The 22,686-nt window shown below is 34.1% G+C and overlaps 2 protein-coding genes across 3 annotated transcripts; one reads left to right on the forward strand and one right to left on the reverse strand.

Annotated features, from left to right (window-relative positions):
* The first annotated feature begins 344 nt into the window (after nt 1-344).
* Nucleotides 345-4,470, forward strand: LOC137837063 (disease resistance protein Roq1). Of its 2 annotated transcripts, none has more exons than XM_068645920.2 (4): nt 345-1,216; nt 1,472-2,576; nt 2,743-3,015; nt 3,104-4,470. In XM_068645920.2, the coding sequence occupies exons 1-4, from the start codon at nt 726-728 to the stop codon at nt 4,238-4,240; spliced, it is 3,006 nt and encodes a 1,001-aa protein (XP_068502021.1). In that variant the 5' UTR covers nt 345-725; the 3' UTR covers nt 4,241-4,470. The 2 variants fall into 2 exon arrangements, 1 of the variants encoding a protein (XP_068502021.1); XR_016520591.1 differs by having other exon boundaries at nt 589-1,216; nt 2,660-3,015.
* A 10,946-nt stretch (nt 4,471-15,416) lies between these two features.
* LOC150027855 (uncharacterized) lies at nt 15,417-22,649 on the reverse strand. The gene is made up of 4 exons (XM_090301557.1): nt 21,942-22,649; nt 21,611-21,794; nt 15,716-15,797; nt 15,417-15,447 (listed from the first exon to the last, which is right to left on the reverse strand). Exons 1-4 carry the CDS (start codon nt 22,647-22,649, stop codon nt 15,417-15,419), a joined length of 1,005 nt encoding a protein of 334 aa, XP_090157683.1.
* Between the last annotated feature and the right edge of the window lie 37 nt (nt 22,650-22,686).

Below are 22,686 nucleotides of genomic sequence, written 5' to 3' on the forward strand. Positions count from 1 at the left end.
ATCATCATCGTGCAGGTCTACAACTCCCTCGTCTAGTCCAATGCTTACCTCGACCTCCTTGCCGCCTTTGAGACCAGCGACACTAAGATGTTCTATGAGAACCATCTTCTTAGTTCGTCACTGGGGGTTGCTATCGTGTGTTTCGTTGTTGATAATCGTTGCAATGGGAAGGCGGTACAAGACCTGGCGCACAATGAAGGAGTTTCCAAGAAGGGTGGGAATAGGGTTTCAAAGGATTTTGGAAAATTTTGTGGAATTAGAAAACGTTGATTCTAGATGTTAAAAGTTTGATCGCGTCAATTTCATCATCAATTATATCTATAACATTAAAGACGAATACTTTCAACTATGACCTGTCTAATATTGGTTTTAATGCCGATTGAATGAGTCAAAGAAATTATATTAACGTGTTTTCTACGGTATAATAACATTTCCGGACACCACAAAGCCACTTGCTCTGTCGGTTCAAAGGTCATTATTATATACTTATTCTTTGTTTCTATCTTTCTTCTATCTATCTCCATTTACGTGTTTTGATATGATTTGTCTACCATAAATGATACTTTGAAAAGTATCTGCCATTGCAAAAGACTGAGCTCACCCACCAGATCTTCATGTCGAATATAAAGCAACTACTTCCTAATTGCTCCTCACTCATCACAACCTTTGTTTTACTGCAAACATAAGTTGTTTTACTAGTTTCTTATTTTTGATGTTCTTAAATCATGGCACAGAGATCCTTCTCTTCCTCCAGGAATCCATGGCATTATGATGTCTTTCTAAATTTTAGAGGTGAAGATACTCGTTCACAGTTTGCATATAATCTTTACAATTCGTTGCGCCAAAAGGGGATTGTTACTTTCTTCGACGATGATGGTCTTAGAAGAGGGGAAGATATTACACCTTCTCTCTTCAAAGCTATTCAAAATTCAATGATTTCCATCGTTGTCTTCTCCAAAAACTATGCATCTTCAACCTATTGCTTAAACGAACTTGTAAAGATACTTGAATGCGCGAAGGAAGAAGGCCGATCGATCTATCCAATATTTTATGAGGTGGATCCATCACAAGTTCGACATCAGACTGGAACTTATGCAGAAGCATTGTCAAAACACGAAGCTAGGTTCCACACTGACGCTGACAATGAGAAGGCACAAAAATGGAGGAAGGCTTTACATGAAGCAGCTAATCTATCCGGCTGGCATTTCCAACATGGGTATTTCATACTATTCTTTGAATACACACACACACACATATATATATATATATTATATAAACTCTCCTTTTGCTAATAATTTTCGTATTAATACTAATAGGGAAGGAAAGTCAAATAAATCGTATGGATCATTGATCTATAAAATTTGAGAAATGGATGCAAAATTTTATGTCACTAGTTCTGATCGAAAGGAATGAACTAAAAACAAAATATGATGCTTTAGTTTTAGCTGACATGTTTTCTTGTAATGGATAGGTCTCAACAACCAGAATATGAGTTTATCAGAAAGATTGTTGAAGAGATATCTGAAAAGATAAATTACATCCCTTTACATGTTGCTGATAATCCAATTGGGCTGGAGTATGCAGTGCAAGGAGTGAAATCTCTCCTTGGAGATGGGTCTGATGTCAACATGGTAGGAATTTATGGTATCGGGGGTATAGGTAAAACCACGATTGCTCGTGCTGTGTATAATTGTCTTTTTTGGCATTTTCAAGGTTCCTGTTTTCTACCTGACATTAGAGAAAATACAATTAATAAGCATGGGATTGTGCGACTCCAAGAAATACTACTTTCTGAAACACTCAAAGAAGAAGATATTAAAGTGAGAGATGTCAATAGAGGAATCCAGATAATAAAAAGGAGACTTCAACAGAAGAAGGTCCTTTTAGTTCTTGATGATGTTGACAAATTACAGCAGTTAAAGGTACTTGCAGGGGGACATGATTGGTTTGGCTCTGGAAGTACAATCATCATCACCACAAGAGACAAGTACTTGCTAGATGCTCATGGGGTGGTAAACCTATATGAGGCTAAGCCTTTAAATGTTGAAAAAGCTATCGAATTGTTTAACTGGCATGCCTTCAAAAAGGGAAAAGTTGGTCCAGCTTATACGAATATTTCCAACCGTGCAGTTTCTTATGCATGCGGACTTCCGTTGGCTCTGGAAGTTATAGGATCTCACTTATTTGGAAAAAGTTTAGAACAGTGCAGTTCTGCATTAGATAAATATGAAAGTATTCCTCATGAGAAGATTCATGAAATACTTAAAGTAAGCTATGATGGTTTGGAAGAAAATGAGAAGGGAATTTTCCTGGACATTGCTTGTTTCTTCAATACCTGTGAACTGGGCAATGTCACACCAATTCTAGAAGCTCATGGTTTTTATGTAGAAGATGGTTTGAGAGTGTTGGTTGACAGATCTCTCATAAAGATTGATTCTTCTGGTTTTGTGAGAATGCATGATCTAATTCTAGACACAGGTAGAGAAATTGTAAGGCAGGAATCAACACTTGAGCCAGGCAGACGTAGTAGATTATGGTTTAACGAGGACATTGTTCATGTTTTGGAAGAAAATACGGTATGTTGATATTATAAACATTTCTGCTATTTTCTCTCCTTTCATCCCTTTATTATTTACCCATTTTATTGAATGCATGCTAGATTTAGTATTACATATTTATCCATGGATGGCATAGCTAATTAAAAGCACGTTTTTGTGGATAAACTATTGTTTGGCGTGGAAGGGATCTGATAAAATAGAATTCATAAAGCTTGAAGGGCACAACAACATAGAAGTGCAATGGAATGGAAAGGCATTCAGGGAAATGAAGAACTTGAGAATTTTGATCATTGAAGATTCAACCTTTTCTACTGGCCCTAAGCATCTACCAAATAGCCTGAGAGTGCTAGACTGGAGTTGCTATCCTTCACCATCTTTACCTTCTGATTTCAATCCCAAACGTTTTGAGATACTCCTTATGCCTGAAAGTTGCCTTCAGATATTCAAACCAGAAAAGGCATGTTTATCTGTCAAAGTTTTAGTTCTCAACATGAGTTTCTACATTAAAAGATAATAACTTGACCCATTTGCTTTTTATGTTGCAGATGTTGGGATCATTGTCTATAATAAACCTTGAAGATTGCAAGTTCTTAACTGATCTACCGAGCCTACGAGAAGCACCACTCTTAACAACTCTGCGTCTAGATAAATGCTCTAATTTGGTTAACATTGATGAATCAATTGGGTTTCTTGATAAGCTTTGCTTATTGAGTGCTCAAGAATGCACCAAGCTGAAAACTCTTGCACCCTGCATCATGCTGACATCTCTTGAAACTTTGGATCTTCGGAGGTGCGAAAGTCTTGAGAGTTTCCCAGAAGTATTGGGAAAGATGGAGAAAATAAGGAAAATATATTTAGACGGCACAAATATAGAGAAATTGCCATTTTCAATTAGAAATTTTGTTGGGCTTGAACTGCTGTCCTTGAAGGGTTGCCGAAGACTTTATCAGCTACCAGATAGTATAAGCATGATACGGGAAGTTAAGGTGTTAGTGGGTTATGGGCATGGAACGTATCAAAATTTTGAAGAGTTGAGCTCAGAGGTGTCTGCAAGTGCCATGCTTATTGACGGTGATGACCGATATCTTGATGTGTATTATTCATACATAAGTCCCAATAATGGCATCCAAGTATGCAGTCCTAATCCTATTATGCATTCTGATTTCCGTTTGTTATTCCAACAGCTTAGAAAGAAAAAGAAGCACGTTCGCAGGGAATCATCGATTCATTTCTCGTTTCGAAACAAATTTCCTAAGATAGCGGTATGTTGTAAAGTATCAGCGGTTTTCTGGAAAAGTTTGATGGCAATGAATTTCAAGTTCAGAGTATTCATTAACGAGAGTATGCAATTCATTGCTCTGAGCAATTTCATAGAAAGAGACAGGGAAACAATACTTTGGTGTGATGTAGAAGGCAAAGTGGAGGGGGTGTTTTCAGAGCAAGAGTGGAATAAAGTTGAGATTGTATTTGAGTTAGGCTTCCCTATGCAAAGAAATCGTGGAAATGAGAGCGCAACATTGAGCTTTCTTAGTGCAATTCCAAATTGGACTCTAATCGGTGTGTATGAAGAAGGAAATAACAAGGAGGATATTGAATTCAAAGATCCCGTGTCAATTTTTCCATTACGTAACATACAACTTCCTTCTTCATTACCTACTTCTTTGTACTATGTCGTAGTGTAGGGAAGCCTGCATAGGAATATGGATTAAATAAGTTTTTCTAATGTTTACAATTATTACGTTAGATACTTCTACTTCTTCATTTTGCCCTTTGTTTTAATGTGTTCAATTTTATCATTACAATACACCTTTCCTTTGTCATTTGTGACTACTTATGACGACAAGTGACATAGGTGAAAGACATGTTGTATAATTATTTTATAAATTAAAGTTCCTTACTCAAACATTCTAAACCTTATTTGCAAAACAGGTATGTCCATATTCACTCTCCTAAACAATACATATTTAAATAGATACTCCCAGTTGCCATACCCACAATCTTTTATCTGATATAATTTTCCATTTGATCACCTTTAAACTGAATCTAGATCTACCTTTTCTCAATACTAAAATATCAATACTAAAAATATCATTAAATAACAACTAATCTTAAAAATAAAAATATAATTAATCCTGGGATTGTTTTACAAAATTAAAAAACTATAGATATTAAAGTAGTATCTAAATTTTTATTTAACATTTAGCTATTAAATTTTAACAACTAACTAATATAAATTATAAATGAGTCACTATGAAAGAATAATTGTTCAATTTTTTTCTTTTTTTCTCGTGATTTCAAGTTATTATTACATGCCCAAGCCTCTCTCTTTAATATAATTAATTTGATTCACTAAATGTACTGAGGTACACACACCACCATTTTCAAATGAATTGATAAAAATTATTTTAAAAGAGTACACAAGACCTTCAACCCCGTTATTTAGCTTGGACCAAATATACATGCCCATAGGAAACTAAAATAACCAAAACAAACACGTTTTCAAATGCAATATTCAAAAATACGTTCAACCATGGGGCATACTTAATGATGTTTCGTAATTTACAAATCCACGTACAGTTTGTTCAACCATTGGCATACTTAATGATGTTTCGTAATTTACAAATCCACGTACGGTTTTTCCAATTAGTATGACTACAACAGAACAACAAAATAAAACATTACTTATCTAAAATAAAACATTACTTATCTAGTAATGCGTACATGTATCAAAATAAAGTTAAAAGAAAAAGAGTTAAAAAAAAAATAGTTAATTTGGATGTAAAGAATAGTTTATTCAAACAAGTAACAAGTAACAAGAATAATTTGGATATGCTTCATAAACTGGGATTCCATAAGAGATGGATTCTATGGATAAAAGGTTGTTTGGACTCTGCCACAGTGTCAGTCCTGGTTAATGGAAGCCCTACTACGGAGTTCAAAGTCAAGCGAGGGTTGAGGCAAGGAGATCCTCTAGCCCCTTTCTTGTTTATTGTGGTTGCTGAAGGGTTAACTGGGCTTGTTAGGCAGACACTTAGAACCAACAAGCTTGCTGGAATTAAGGTGGGAAGAAGAGAGATTGAGGCCTGTGTGCTACAATTCGCTGATGATACGCTCTTTTTTTGTGAAGACTCATACTCTAACATAGTTACTATAAAAGCAATACTTAGATGTTTTGAGTTGGCCTCGGGACTGGAGATCAATTTCCATAAGTCTAGGATCACTGGAATCAACGTCCAAAGTCGGGCCCTTGAAGTCTATGCAAAGAGTCTCCACTGTACTCTAATGAGGGTACCGTTTAAGTACTTGGGGTTGGAGATAGGAGGAAATCCTAGGAAGAAAAAGTTTTGGGAGCCGATAATCGTAAAACTGAGCACAAAACTTAATACTTGGAAGGGGAGGTTTTTGTCTATGGCTGGTAGAATCTGCTTAATTAAATCGGTATTTACATCTCTACCGCTATATTATTTCTCCTTCTTTAAGGCTCCTGAAGCGGTTTGCGATAGTATTGTCCGTATCCAAAGAAGATTCTTATGGGGTTGGGGAAGGGAGAATAGACTGATATCGTGGGTGAGCTGGGACAATATATGCAGACCTTTGGAGGAGGGAGGACTGGAGATTAAAGATGTCAGGAAGTTTAATGCTGCACTTTTAGCGAAATGGAAGTGGAGACTTATGAGCGGAGAAAAGGGAGTGTGGAAGGATATTTTGTTGTCTAAGTATGGCACAGAGCTTAATCAAAGGGGCAGAAACCAAAAAAAATTATCTTGGTGGTGGTGCGATTTGTGCAAGAGTTGTGGTGAGGGAGAAGAAGTAAGCTGGTTCCATAGTGAAATGGGTTGGAAGATGGGAAGTGGGGATAAGGTGAGATTTTGGGAGGACACATGGGCTAGCAGCAGGGCCTTAAGAGACATCTATCCGAGGCTCTACTCAATATCACTGAATCATAGATCAAAGGTGGCCGAGGTGGGGGAATGGGAGGAGGAAGAATGGTCCTGGAAGTTGAGTTGGAGAAGGTCAAGGTTTCAATGGGAGTCTGAATTACTAGATGAGTTGCTAAGAGTGATAGACAGGATCAAACCGAGAAGGGACACTACAGATATCCAGACGTGGGGAGGGGATGCATCTGGAGTGTATTCGGTGAAAACAGCGTATGACTGCCTTGCAAAATCTACCAGAGGTAGGCCAAATGTAATCTTTAAGCTTCTTTGGCAGGTTAAAGCGTCTCCCAATGTTCTGGTAACTGCATGGAGGGCCTTACTAGACAGACTTCCAACTAAGGCAAACTTAATGACTAGAGGGGTGATGATTAATAGCCAACCATGTGTGATGTGTGGTGGCGGAATTGAGTCAGCACAACACTTGTTCTTGGATTGTACAGTTGCGCAACGTGTATGGAATAGATTTCTCAGATGGATGGGAATAGCTTTTGTCCAGCACAGAGAATTGATGTATCACTTCGAGCAGTTCCACTTCCCTATCTTTAATCACAATCAGAACTTGTTGTGGAAAGGCATGTGGGTAGCGGTGGTGAGATGCATTTGGGAACAGAGGAATAATATTATCTTTAACCAAGGAGTAGCGGATGATGATGAAATATTACACTTGGCACAAACCAAAGCGTGGTTGTGGTTGAAACATAGGCTGAGGTGCTTTAACTACTCATTAGCGGAATGGTATATGAACCCAATCCATTGTATAAAGAGCTAACATTACCTATGCTGAAGGGGTGATATAGAGGTTGTGAAGGGTAACCTTGTGATGAAGGAAAACAACCTGTAGGCGGTTCAAGGAACAAATCTGTTCGTCTAGCAGTGATGATGCTATGTTACTTATTCCTGTTAAAACATGTTAGCAGCAGGATTAGCTGGGCAGGATATAGGGACTGCTAAGGTATAGTAAATCCGATCAGAGGAATAGATGGAGGCATCTGGATTGGATGGATATCTGCGACTCAATAGAGGGACTCATTGCAAGGTGAAAGGTGTAGAATGGAAGGTATAAAGGTAGGTGTTTGAAGGGTGGGAGATAGGCGATGCTATCTTTGGAAGGGATGTACTGGTAATGAGTGTGTGTGAGCTGTTGTAAGGCAAAAGGAATAGAAGTAAGGTGTGGGAGGGCACTGTATTAAGAGAAGCAGTGTTGCCGATGCTGATACGGTGCTGAATGGAAGGCAAAGGAAGTGTGTCATTCATCTAAACTAGGCATACAAATATGGAATTGGAACTGGCACATAGGTGTGAGAGACTAACTTTTGTCTACCTTATAGCCAAGAGCAACTGTTGTGCACCCTTAGCCATGAGTTGCTCTCTATATGACGCATGTATGGTGTAAGGGGTTTTATGAGGGGGTCCTGTTGGTGTTCTAAAAGGAATTGGTGTGCTGGGGGGAGAGTATTTAATGTCCAAAGTGGCAAAGAGTTAGGTGATGGTGGCAAAGGGGTATGTCTTAAGTGGGGTTTTTGGGTTGTTGTAAATGTGGTCATCTGTTTTGTTAGTGACAACACATGCTGCTGGACTTTTCTTTGTAGGCGGTTAGTTCTTTCTAGGATACAGTCGGTGTAAGAATGTTTGAACCTTTTTTGGCAGGGTGTTGTTGTTTTTCTTTTTTTCTAGCTTTCCTTTGTTTTGTGTATCCTAGTTGTTTATCTTTGTATAAGGGTTGGAACACCCCTCAAGTGTCCCGTTTAATTCATTAATTCGTTGCTGATAAAAAAAAGTAACAAATAGTTAAATAAAACAACAAACTTACTTAGAGTGATAGTTGTCAAAACTAAATCAACTACTAAATGATTGTCAAGCTAGAAAAAGTCCATTAGACAGACCAAAAATCAAAGAAAAAAAAAACATACACAATGTAAAACTGCTTAGACCTACTCAACTCATTCAGACTGTAAAACTGTTTTGCAAACATAAAACGCTTTTGAATCAACACCATCAAGAGCCAAAAACAATGGGTAAGTGAAGGTTTAAATACAAAAAGTTGCACTTGCTGAAAAGTAAGTTATGTGTAACTAGCTAACTAAACTATACATGACCAAATTGATGGGAAATTTTACATAGTAAAATAATAACTCAACCAGATAAATAAGCAACGAATAATAATTTCCCCAACTTACAAGAATCTGTGAGGAATAATAACAAATAATGGCAGCAACAAAAAATACACTGAAGGAAGATACAAAAAATTTTAACGTGGAAAACCTTCTCAATGTGAGAAGTAAAAACTACGAGTAAGAATCACGCTCCACTGTGATAAAAAAAATAAGGTTACAAGAGAGTCTCAAATCACAACACAAATAAGACGAGATGAAATAGAGAACAAGAAACCAGAAAATTCACAAAAATCGCAGCTATTGTATGCAGCCTATGGATCACTGTTTCGGTGACTTTTCAACAATCCAAACGATCAAATTGAAGCACTAAGAGTTATGAACCTACTGAAAAAATCTCCGCTTAATCCAACAGTGAACAAAGTAGCAGTGATGATCGGAAAATTTTCTGTCCTAACAAAATTTTGTTGCAGTGTGAGACGAATTTCTTACTACTCTAATAACTTTATGGGAATTTATAAAGTGCAAGTTAAAGTGACACACAATGTTGTTTGGACGGTGATGAAAGGGAAGGGATTGTGAAGTTACTTGAAGTTACTCATGAGTCACTACAAGAAAATCATAAAATAAAAACCAATTTTTAGAAACCAAAATAATTAGTTGCAATAGTAACCAAATTAGAGACCATTTTATAAACTAAAAAGAAAATTGGTTTCTAAATTAGTTTCTATTATTGTTAAATAGTTTCTAAATTGGTATCTAATTAGCAACCAAGGTTTTAACTACCAATTATTTAGTTTATAAATTTGGTCTCTAAAACCATGGTTGCTAATTAGATACCAATTTAGAAACTACTTAACAATAATAGAAACTAATTTAAAAACCAATTTTTTTTTAGTTTCTAAAATGGTATCTAATTTAGTTATTATTGCAATTAATTATTTTGGTATCTAAAAATTGGTTTCTATTTCATGATTTTCTTGTAGTGAGTGGCCCACATGCTGAATTCTCCATGAAATTTCCATATATTCTTTTCTTGAAAAAATGGTTGAAGTTAGAATTGCTATATAATAATATTTGTTGATTCTTTGGTGTGTGTTGAAGCATCATATCTTGCTTTGTCTTTTAGATCACCTTCCTTCTCTCTTGGGCTATGGATTAATTCCTTCATATCAACATTAATCAAACTAGGGCCCTCCTAATAGGTCTAAACATATTTTTTTTTAATTATAACATTTGTGTCTAAATTTTTTGGTGAATGTTTTTTTTTAATTATCTTTTTTCATCTATAAAATTCGAATGAAGATGATTCAAACTTAGTTTCACTTAAACTTGAATAAGCTTATTGATAGATATAGTTGTAAAAAATGCAGACTTAAACTAATATAGTTGATAAGGTTTTACATTAAAGCTTGAATTGATCGTCCGAGTTAATATATATATATATATATATATATATATAAAGGAACTAATAATTTATTTATATTCTCTTCCTTAAGAAATTATTTAAAGAATGATATATTATATATATGCTCCTATATATTTATATTATAATATAAGAATACAATCTCTTGTTATAAATTATTGATATTAATAAAACCATTATAATTTAAATAATTTATAGCTATTAAATATATAATAGTCGACAACACTTTACATTACTAAATAAATCATTAAATAAAAATTAATTTTAAAAAAAAGAAAATAATTAGTCACAATAAATTAAATATTATTTTATAAATTACAAAATTATTAATATTTAATTTAATTTTTAAATTAATAAACTAGTATAAATTATTTTTTATTAAATACCAATTTAAAAAGTAGTTTATAAATTTAAAAATTATTTTAGATACTAATAATTTTTTTAATCTTTTAACGTAATATTTAATTTAATTAATATAGTGATTAATTATTTTTTATTTCTAAAATTGATTTTTTCAATATTTTTTTATAGTATAAATATGATTTTGCCATAATATAGATGAATAATATTTTGTAAGGGTGTATAATTTTTTAATAATATACTTTTTATCACTTAATTATTATTATTATTATTTAAACATCATTTTGAAGAAAATTCTTCAATTTTTACATATTTTATTAATTAATTACATTTTTAATAAAATTATGGCAAGTCACTAAAATGAGTTTTAAAAAATTAAAATGGCGTCATTTTACTATTTTTTTTTTCAATATGATGTCTTTTGATCTTATTTTTCTATTTTTTCATGACACATCTTCCTTTATTAAGAATAGAATGAACCGGTAAAATATGTGAAAACTAAAATATATTGATGGTAAAATACACAGAAAAAACTCAATAATTAATTTTTTGAAATAATAATAATCGAGTAATAAGATGAACAATTTTTTTTTTTCTATTTTTCTCAAATTATGACCACGAAAGTTCGTATGAGAGAGTAGCTATTTATGGTTAATTTTATAAAATGCAGAATCTTATTTGGATAAGTTGAGAGTTGAATAAGATGAGTTGGTATTTCTAAAATGAAGAAAATAATGAACACAGCTATGCAATTAATAGGTGGTAAAGTGGTATAATATACTTTTTTTATAACTAATTTTGAAGCAAGAATATATAAATGTGAAATTTTTGGCCCCATTTAAGACTTTGCTTATACAATATTATTTAATAGGGCCCAGAAAACGTGTCCTCACGCATTTACCAGTTTTCTTTTTCACATAAATTTATATTATATGCAGATTCCTTTCTTTCTTTTCTTCAAAATAAAAAGTTTATTATTTGCAAAAGGTAGAATAGTAATCGTTTGATGTCATAGGCCGGCCCAATGGGCCGGTTCAATAGGCAGAAGAAGCACCTTATTTGGATGGAAGATTATATAATGTAAGTAAATTCTTTCTCTACCTCCATGTCTTTCTCCATTAACTTTATATAAATTGTAAAAATTCAATTTTAAGTTTTTTAATTTTTTTAAGTAATTTTAAATAAAGCATATTTTCATTTTCTTTTTAAATAACATCAATACTATGTACTTCTATACCTCTCTTCCGTCCATAACACTTTCATTTTTTTCCCATCGCAATGGTTGAGAGAGTAGTTTCATCATTTGAGCGTGTGTGAGAAGGTTGACGAGAAGATTCGTTTATTTGATGTTTCTTAGTACGAAGATAATTTTTTTTTTAGTTTTGTACTCCATTTTTTCACCTTGCTTATTTTTTTTTATGGGTTTTGTTGTTTCTAAAAAAATGAAAAAACAAATGAACGAAACACAATCACCACAAGTAAAAACACCACAAAACTTACTTCAATCACAAGGTTTATCACCAACCATCACAAGATTTATCACCAGCCACCACAAGCAACCACCACCACTTAAAAATGAAGAAAAAAACACAACACTCTCCACCATACTCAAAAGGGTATTATTGAAATTAAAAAAAAAAGTGTATAAAGGTGCAAGGGAAAGATATAAAAGGTGTAAGGAGAATTTGCCTATAAATGGAGTAGATGATCAATAATAGTAGATGAGTTCACGTAAGGCCAAGTCTCATGTAACAAAGAAATATCACCTATTTAGGTTATATGACTCTAAATAGAGAAAAGTTTTACCCTAGTTAGTAATAATTTCCTTGAGTACTCGAAGCTCTTAGTAGACATTGTAGCAAAACTTTATCATTGCTGTTTTTATTAACTTGTTCCATGCCTTCCAAATCTCAATCAAAAAGACTCAAGAGAAGTTCTTCTGGCCATTTAGGACCTAACAACCATCCAGTCCCAAACGGAGGCCAATGAGACTGTGTACATGACTTCAAAAACATACTATTGTCACTAGTTACCAAGCCAAGTTTGAACAATTATGCAACTGTGTAGGTGACTTAACCCCTGAGACCATTTTCAATTATTTCATCTTAGGTCTTGTTCTGGAGATTTGGAGAGAAATCACCATCTTGAACCCCTATTCCATTTCACAAGCTATTGGCCTAACTAAGCTCATAGAAGACAAAATTAGAGATTCAAAAACTAAAACCACCCACCCCTCCATACACCACTCCTTTTAACCACACCACCACCACCACTACACGTTCACACACCACCCCTCTACCAAACCCTAACCTTCCCATTAAATCCATGATATTTTACGGAGGTTTTGAAACCCATGGTATTTTACGGAGATTTTGAAATCCATGGTATTTTACGGAGATTTTGAAATCCATGGTATTTTATGGAGGTTTGGAAAACCATGATACTTTACAAGGGTTTTTAAACCCATGGTAGTTAATAGGGGGTTTAGGGTTTAGGGTTTAGGGTAACCTTCATAAAGGATAACCCTTGGTAATGTAAAAATAAACCTTCATAAAGGATAACCCTTATTATTATCATTATCATTATCATCATCATCATCATTATTATTACTATTAATCAAGGATAAAGTTAGACTAAAAGTTTATTCCTGGAAAGGAAAACTTTTATCTTTAATGAGAAGAATTCAACTTGTAAATACAAACATATTAAGTATGTTGTTATAAGTGTTTCAGATTTATGCTTAGCCTAAGTAATTGTTGAATGAACTAAAGACTTTGATTCAAAACTTTATTTTGACAGGTGATGTACACCAAATAAATCTAGTTATTCTTAAATGTAACAAAGCGTGTTTACTGCGCAAGGAGGACTGCTTGGGAGTGGTCTCTATCAAAGTTCTCAATAGAATTACAATATTAAAACTCAATTGGGATTTCTAATTTTCTAACTATGCCTATTATACCTTTATGCACTCTACGTTTTTAAAATTTTTGTGTGTGTCTTAGGTAGGATATACATCATCTTCCATTTTTTCTCGAATATCAATGTATATTTCTATAGTTTTATGAACTTTTGGTTGAATTACATGGAATGAGACAAGTATAAATTTTTTGACAGTATGGAAGGACCCATAACTGGTTTTTAAGGTAGGTTTAAGAGAAAACTATTTAGTGTTTATAATACTATTAATATGGTTCATGTCTCCATTCCTCTTTTTAGTGCTTTATCAAAAAGATATACGAATATTCCAACTTATGTTTTTCATTTCTAAAATTATTTAATACAACTTGTCAATCTAGATAAGCATATAGAATTGTGCAAATTAATTAATTAGATGGAGCTACCAAAGGTCATCCTAGTTATTACTGAAGTCCATGTATTTGTAGCATATGTAAAAAGGGACTTTTAAGAGTCTTATCTATTTATTATGAGATTTATACAACTCTAGGATTTGAATTGATATTGATAGCTATTGAACAAGAAAACTTAAAAGGGTTTGAATTGAACTTGAAAAGAATAGTGATTCTATGCTTGTCCAATAAACATTACCTGAAGTTGGTTTGGTTCTCTCAAGATTAAGATAAAGGTAATTATGTTTTCTTAAAAAAAATTTGTGCATTTTGGATTTTTACATATTTTCGTATAAGAAAATAGATGTGCAAATCAATGAATTATTGATAAGATCCTTTTTGTTAATACCAGGTTATACCAAATTGTATTAAGAACATTTTTTCTTCAAAATAGGCTTTATTTACTTTAGTATAAGTTGCTCACATAAGTTTTCTTGTGGTTCGCCAATGTTTGTAACTTTTTTTTAGTAAAAGTTTACTATCTTACACATGATTGATAAATTGTTAAGTATCAATAAAGATGTAATTGTGCATAGTAATACATACTATTAAACTTTTGTATAAATTTTTTTTAATGTTTTATCCTATATTTTTTTTATCGTTAAAAAACTATAGTTTTATATACACACATTGTAGAATTATTATTATTATATAATTTTGTTGTATCTAATACATACTTATTTGATAATACTTTGTAGTGATAATGTGGATTAAAAAAATTTGACTTTTAGAAATTTTGAATCTATTTAACTTATTATTTTAATTTATATAAAAAAAGCCCACAAATCCATTTTGTGTGAAAAAATAAGAGAAAAGATACCATTGTAAAGTGGGCCAAGCCCATTACAACTGAGCATGTTTATAAAAAAAACATTCAAAACCCTAATTTACATAATTGTTGGATGCGCCGTTCTCTAGCGCATCAAACCCTAGCAATTTAAGGCTATAAAAAGGAGATCACTAATAGAGTACAAAACATAATCTTATATACTTTTGAAGGTTACTTGGTGATAAGGGATGAGGTAGTGTTGTAGTTTCAAAGAGTGTGTGAAAAGAAAAAACAATAGAAAAAGGAAGAGCAAAAAAGAAGTTCTTATCACCATAGATCGTCTTCAGGGCAAATTAAAGACAAATCGGAGTAGTGATTGGTGTTTCACCAATTGTATTGGTTCTATTCTTTTTCCTTTAACTTTGATTATGATTTTAATACGCTTTTGTCTACTTTTTACAATCGACAGACACATTCACTTTTTCAAGAGACCATTTTTTAGATGTAAGATTCTTTGGTATTTATTATAGGGTTTGCTAAAAATTTTGTAGGTGTTGCCTAGAATAAGGTGGCACGAGGAAGAAACAATCAAAGTGAGTACTTTATTTATTATCATGATTTTTTTCTTGTTATTTTTATAATTCTTATATAATTAAGTTGGTTTCTTGTGTAGGTACTTATAATTTTAAATTGACTTCTTTTCTGGTAATCTTATTTCTTAAATAAAATAAAAATAAGTCAATTTATAGAGTTTTAATTGATTATTGAGATGATTAAACACACATATATAATTAATATATTTTTCGTGAAGAGGTAAAATGATTATTGATTTTGGCTACGAGAACACATTTTTTTCATTGTATAATATTTTTTATTGATATATTTCATATGCAAAGTTGTATCTCTTTCACCTTCTACTTTTGTCAACCTTTGCAAATCTGAAACAAATGAAAGAAATTATCTCTCTTTATATTATCATAAGATCTAAACCTAGAGAGGTAATATGTGACCTTTGTTCAATTTAGACTCATTTTCACCTCTATTTTTATTCTTATTGGATTATTTCAAATAGCAAGACTTTTGTTAAGTTACTCAACTATATATATATATATATATGTATATATATGTAATAATTAATATTTTGTAAACATTGAATAATTTTTTTTTAATTCCAACATATGTTATATGCATACTGGTGAAATATACCTCCTCAACCATTGTGGCAACTTCATGTTTTCGTTATCATCCTCATCACAGGAATCTTCAATATCATATCCCGCATGGTCATCTTCAGAGTAAGAATGATTGATCATTACAACTGACTTCGTTAATTGTTATTTTTCCCATTTCTCTTACTCTTTTGATCACTCCCCGCCAATAATTTTAACAACTCACAATCAAAAAAAATTATGGTGAGATAATTGATTTTTTAGACTCCTTGACAGAGTATGGTTTGATGAGTAAGAGAAAGCGGAAAAATAACTAAGTGATTTATCAAGTTGAGATCGAGAATCATTACTACCCTGAAGATGACCATGTGAACTATGACATCGAGGATTCTTGAGATGAGAATGATTACGACAATATCAAGTGCAGAAAAAGTTAAGGAATCATGTGTACACCAATAATGCATATAAGATGCAATGTGTTTAATTTTGTTTAACTATGAATTAAGTTAAAAAAATACAAAAGGTTATACATATATGTAAATCTGTGGGTCGTGCAAGTTAGGAAATTATACTTATTGAAGTAGATTATTTTGGAAATCCTTTCGATTGGGAAGGGGAAATTCTACTAAGTGCATTTGGAAGCTTGGTAAAGAGACATAAAAATTGTTATATCTTTCACTGGAAAGACATTCATAAAGAATATTTATTTTTGACATGGTCAACCCGATTCATTACTAAATAATTTCTAAATATTTTTCTTTTAAAATTTCATGTATATTGTTAATGACACTTACCATAGATAAAATTTATTTTGTTTTTTTAACTAATTGAACAAAACAAAGCAAACAAAACATGTTATAATACAAAAAAAAAAATTGAGTTGAAATGAAGGCAATGTAAACATGAATTGAAATAAAAAGGATATAAATTGCTAACATAAAGTAAAACACAACCACTGATATACCTAATCTTGAAGTTGATGCATACCAATATCATGATTCAGTACAAATTGTATTTACTCTTTGGTTAACAAAATTATTTATTGTAAGGTTTTACAATATATTCACTAGTGATAGAAAATACAAATACTCATATTATAATGGAATTAAGAATCTTCCTAAACATATTAATGAGATTATGTGTTTTAGTATTTTCTCTTATCTCAATTATTTTCGTATTATTTTTTTCCAAGGTGGAACAATTTTACTTAATCTAATTTCTCAAACACATTACTAAAATTTATATTTACAGTAAACTTTAAGAGATGATAACATTATTACTAAAATTATTATTGTTGTCACTGAAGGACATTCTTTTTATAAAAGTTGGGATGACAAAAAATATATTTTTTAATTTATTTTTCTTTAATAATAAAAAAAAACTTTTCTATAACTTACCAATAGCTATATATGTCGGTATTTACTTGCAACACAATTTCATCACTAATCCATAACTACTTTTGGTTTATTAATTAACGGATCATGCTATCACTAAGAAATCATTTCAATTGTAAAAGATCAAAATATTTTTTTTCTTTTCTTGTGTGTTTATCTATATGAAGTTCTATTTTTTTGATAATTTGCATACAAAAAGTTGTCACTAAAAAATATTTTAAGTTATTGGTGTAATTAAAGTTGGTCTTAAAATCTTTCAAAATATATTTATGTATTGATATTTTAAGTTATCATTATTTTATTAAACTTTAATATTTTAAAATATCTTACTAAAAAAAATATAAAAGTGTATATTCAAATCAATATCTTAATCTTTATTATTATTATTATTATTTTAATTTTAAAAATTTCAGTTTAGAGGAAGATTTTAAAAGTTATTATAGCTGGCATTCTTAAATTTATAATTTTATAATGACGTTAGATTACGGAAAATAATTTTGAATCTAATATCTCATTACTAATTTTAATTAAGACATGAAACTTGGTTAGTAGTTATATATTTTATAAAAAATATTATTATGAATAAAATAATTTTTTTTTCTATTCACTATTCACTATTTGAATATAAACAATTAGTTTTTTACGTAGTTATAATATAACTACTATTTAATATTATTATTTTATACGATTAATACAACTCTCTGGATTGAATTTGATATAATTTTGTTCAATTTATATCCAAAAAGCCCACAAATTTGTCTTATGTGAGAAAAACAAAATAAGAGAAAACAACCCACCATAAATTGGGTTAAGGGCTAAGCCCATTACAATTGAATATATGTACATAAAACTGGATTTAAAACCCTAATTCTCCTAATTGTTGAATTCGGTGTTGTATTCTCTGTTTTATTCAATCTGTCTTTCATCTATAGCAATGATACATATATATAACCATAGCATTAGAACCGTACAGATTCTTTTTCTCACATAACATCTGTAATTAAGACTAATTATAGACCCATTAATAGTGATTATATTCCTATAATTAAGTCTAATTATAGACTCATTAATAGTGATTATATTCCTGTAATTAAGTCTAATTATAGACTCATTAATAGTGATTATATTCCTGTAATTAAGTCTAATTATAGACTCATTAATAGTGATTATATTCCTGTAATTAAGTCTAATTAAGTCTAATAATGATTTTGTCCGGTAATATCCCCTCAAGTTGGAGCATGTAAGTCTTGAATGCCCAACTTGACCAAGATGGCTCCAAACTTTTTAGCACCGAGAGCTTTGGTGAAAAGGTTAGCTAGTTGTGTATGTGTGGGCACATAGGATGGAAGAAGGCGCTTGTGAATGATTTCATCTCGAACAAAGTGGCAGTCAACTTCAATGTGTTTGGTGCGTTCGTGGAAGACCGGGTTTTTAGCAATGTGAAGTGCTGCTTGACTATCACAATAAAGATGAATTGGGTCAGGATGAGGAACATGCATGTAGCAGAGGAGGCAGAAACCGTTTGTTGTTTCTGGGTTTTCCAAGAGATTGGGGAAGTGCCGAGTTGAATAAACCATCCGGTGAGAGATTTCCGTGTCAGTGGACAACTTGCCCAATCAGAATCACACCACCCAAAGAGTTGTAAGTTGTTCTCTTGAGGTAGGAGTATTCCTTGTCCAGGATGCCCCTTTAAATATCGAACAACACGAAGAACAGCTTGCCAATGCTTGGAGCGTGGATTTTGCATAAATTGAGATAAAGCTTGGACACTGTAGGCAAGGTCAGGTCGAGTGAAACACAGATAAATTAACCTCCCAACAAGTCTACGATAAGTAGCCGGGTCAGAAAGAAAAGAACCAGTAGCGGAGCTCAATTTGTGATTTTCTTCACATGGTGTAGTGGCGGGCTTCGCACCCAACAATCCGACTTCAGTAATGATATCTAAGGCATATTTCCTCTGACAAAGGAAGATTCCGTTGGGGGAGCGAGCAACTTCAACCCCCAGGAAGTACTTGAGGCGGCCTAAATCTTTCATATGAAAGCATTGATTTAAGTAGCCTTTAAAACATTGGATGGCAGTACCATTATTCCCTGCAATCACAAGATCATCAACGTTGACTAGCACAACCAACTGTATGTCATTATTATTGAGAGTAAACAGGGAATGATCCTTCGGGGATTGTTGGAAGCCGTAACGAGTGAGAGAAGAAGATAGTTTAGCAAACCAACACCTGGGGCCTGTCGGAGGCCATATAGAGACTTTTGAAGCTTGCACACTGCCCCTGGTTGAGATTCTTGGAAGCCAGGAGGGAGTTTCATATAAACCTCATCATCAAGATCACCATGGAGAAACGCATTGTGAACGTCCATCTGATGAAGCTTCCAATCTTTTGCGGCTGCTACTGTTAGAGTTGTGCGAATGGTTACCGTCTTTACGACAGGAGAAAACGTCTCGTTGAAATCCAAACCCTCCACTTGATGATTGCCAAGAATGACAAATCGAGCCTTGAATCTTTCAATTGTTCCATCTGAGTTGTATTTGATTTTGTAGATCCATTTACACCCAAGTGCCTTCTTTCCAGGAGGGAGAGCGGTGAGTTTCCAGGTGTCATTGAGTTCGAGAGCATGAATCTCCTGTGCCATAGCATCACGCCACCGGGGTTCTCGGACCGCTTGAGAAAAGAACAGGGGTTCCTGCTCGGTGTGTAAAGAGGCAAGAAAACTTTGATGATGGTTAGAAAAGGAATCACAATTCACAAAATCATGTATAGGATACGAAACACCTGAGGATTCTGTTGAAGGAGGTGACGGAACAGAGGGGCTTGACGGTATCGTGGTGGCTGCGACAAAATCGCGTAACCGTACGGAAGGAAGCTTCGCGCGATGCCCTCGCCCAAGGGGAACCGCGACCGTCAGCGGTGGTGAAGAAACCGACGGCGCCGTCTCTGTCGGACGCGGCGGTGGATCCGCGGGTAGCGTCGAGGCTTCTATACACGGATCGGAGTCGTTGATAGTGTGGTCGAAGTCATCTGTGAGGGTAGCATCCTCCTTGGCTGGGATGGGAGATGCAATGAGTTGGTTGACGATGCATTCATCTAGGTTTGAGGAGGCAACTTCATGAAGAAAATGTGGGTCCGTTCTAGTTTCTAAAGAGTTGGCAATAATTGGGTTTTGCAATGGTGGTGCAGTGTCCATCTTTTTGGCTTCAAAATATGGAAATTTATTTTCGAAAAAATGTACATCACGAGAGACAAAGAAAGTTTCTGTTTCCAAATCAAATAATTTCCATCCTTTTTGGCCATATGGATACCCGACAAACACACATTTTCGGCTACGACTATCAAATTTATCCCGCTGTCTATTTTGATTATGAGCATAACATAATGAACCAAATACTCGTAAGTGCACGTAGCTGGGTACACATCCATGGATCACTTCATAAGGGGTTTTTCCTTTTAGAATGGAGGATGGTGTGAGATTGATTAAGTAGCCTGCAGTCAAAACGCATTCCCCCCAAAATTTAATGGGAAGATTGCCTTGAAACCGTAATGACCGAGCAACATTCAGAATATGCCGATGCTTGCGTTCGACGCGTCCATTTTGTTGCGGGGTCCCGACACAGGAAGTTTGGTGAAGGATACCTTGTTGAATGAAATAGTGTTTTAGACACATGAATTCGGTTCCATTGTCAGAGCGAACCATTTTAACACATTTGTTGTATTGCCTCTCAACGAGTGTGAAATTTTTTTTCAAAGTCACTGATACCTCTGTTTTTTCTTTTAACAAATAGATCCAAACTGCCCGTGAACAATCATCCACAATTGTCAAAAAATATGAAGCACCACAGGATGAAGGAGTTTTATAAGGACCCCATAAGTCACAATGAATTAAATCAAAAATATTCAAAGCTTGATGCGCACTTAAGAAAAACTTATCTCTCGTTTGTTTCGATTTTTCACAAACTTTATTCAACTCATCACGAGTACATTTCCCACTTATATCAGGAAGCATTTGCACAATCTTAAATGACGGATGTCCTAATCTTTGGTGCCAAAGTGCTAGTTGATTTTCCATCTTGACATGACATGCTTGAGTCTTCCGTACCCCACGATACCAATAAAGCCCATCTTTCCGTTCACCTGCTCCAATCAGCGTCCTCGAAGTGCGGTCCTGTATAATACACAATTTATCAGTGAATGTTACAACACAATTTTCTTCATCCGTCAATTGAGGTACTGAAAGTAAATTGCATTTTAATTTGGGAACATAAAGGACATTTTTCAATTCAAGTCCTTCTTCAAGAGTCACTGTTCCCTGTTCGCAAGCTAGAACACGTTCACCATCGGGTAACCCTACGGGGCACCCTTGTATAGTTTCCTTTTCACTCAAATTTTCCAGTGACCCGGTCATATGGTTTGATGCCCCACTGTCAATAATCCACAAATCCCAAATGCTCTTACCAGTCATTTTCTCTGATTCATTTGATTTTTGTTTGCTGATCATATCAACCAGTACCTTCCATTGTTCATTGGTCAGACCTGCCATCTCAAGTTTCTTGTCGTCATTGTTGGCTTGACTGTTGCTTCCACTAGCGTGTGCCACATTTGCACGTGTCAGGTTACCTTTGTTTCGCATCCCTTGGCGTCCCATGCCGTTCCATTTGCCTTCACTTTTTGGTCTGTCACCCCACCATTTGGGATATCCGATCAATTGGAAGCATCCCTTCATGTCGTGACCATTTTTACCGCAATGACTGCACGTCATTAATTTTTCTACCATATCTCCACGCCCTTTTTCTTTGTAGTTGGCCTGCATCGCGAGACCCACGACCAACCCCCTTTCTTCCGTTGATTTGGCCATCATTCTCACTCTTTCTTCTTGTACCAACATAGCATATACGCGGTTCAGAGACGGCAATGGGTCTGAGGCCAGAATGTTTGATCTTACTGTCCCGTAGCTTGCGTCATCTAACCCCATAAGGAGTTGATGAACCTTCTCCTCCTCCCTTCGTTTTTCCAACTGAGCACCAATCCCACACTTGCATCCACCACACGTACAAGATGGAATTTTGTCACTGTTAGCAAGCTCATCCCAAAGGACCTTCAATTTTCCAAAGTAAGTTGCCACCACCATTCCCTCCTGCTTGCATCTTGACAAGTCCGACCTTAGTTGTTGAATTCTAGGTCCATTCACGACCAATAATCTTTCTTTAATGTCTTCCCACAAGTTATGTGCAGTCTCAGCATATGCTACTGTGGATCGTAAGCTTGGTTCAATGGTGTTTAGAATCCAAGAGACAATCATGGACTGCACGGTCCACCAATCTTCAAGGTCGGGTGCCTCATCCTCTGGTTGGATATGTGTTCCATCAATGAAGCCCCATTTTCTCCGGGCACGAAGCGAGATCTTTACTGCTCTTGCCCATTCGTCGTAATTTTCTCCGCGCAATTGAACTTGCGTGATTATGTTTTCGGGATTGTCACTCGCGTTGAGATCATATGGCGAGTAGGTCTTCTTAGCACCTCCTCCTTCGTGCTCTGCTTTGTTGGCATTATTCTTTTCTGGTGCATCTGCCATGGTTGTGCACCGTTGCCTTTGCTTACTCTGATACCAG

This window comes from Phaseolus vulgaris, chromosome 4 (assembly GCF_051622355.1).
Source record: "Phaseolus vulgaris cultivar YP4 chromosome 4, ASM5162235v1, whole genome shotgun sequence".
Taxonomy (NCBI): Eukaryota; Viridiplantae; Streptophyta; class Magnoliopsida; order Fabales; family Fabaceae; genus Phaseolus; species Phaseolus vulgaris.

Bases quoted from the DNA above. Each gene is read 5' to 3' on its own strand.
- LOC137837063 (XM_068645920.2), top strand. From the start codon at position 726: ATGGCACAGAGATCCTTCTCTTCCTCCAGGAATCCATGGCATTATGAT. The intron at 1,217-1,471 runs GTATTTCATACT...TGTAATGGATAG, and splicing joins GGCTGGCATTTCCAACATGG to GTCTCAACAACCAGAATATG. The intron at 2,577-2,742 runs GTATGTTGATAT...TTGGCGTGGAAG, and splicing joins ATGTTTTGGAAGAAAATACG to GGATCTGATAAAATAGAATT.
- LOC150027855 (XM_090301557.1), bottom strand. From the start codon at position 22,649: ATGGCAGATGCACCAGAAAAGAATAATGCCAACAAAGCAGAGCACGAA. The intron at 21,795-21,941 runs GTGAGAATGATG...CACGACATGAAG, and splicing joins TGTTGGTACAAGAAGAAAGA to GGATGCTTCCAATTGATCGG. The intron at 15,448-15,715 runs GTATATTTCACC...CATTTGTTTCAG, and splicing joins TTGCCACAATGGTTGAGGAG to ATTTGCAAAGGTTGACAAAA.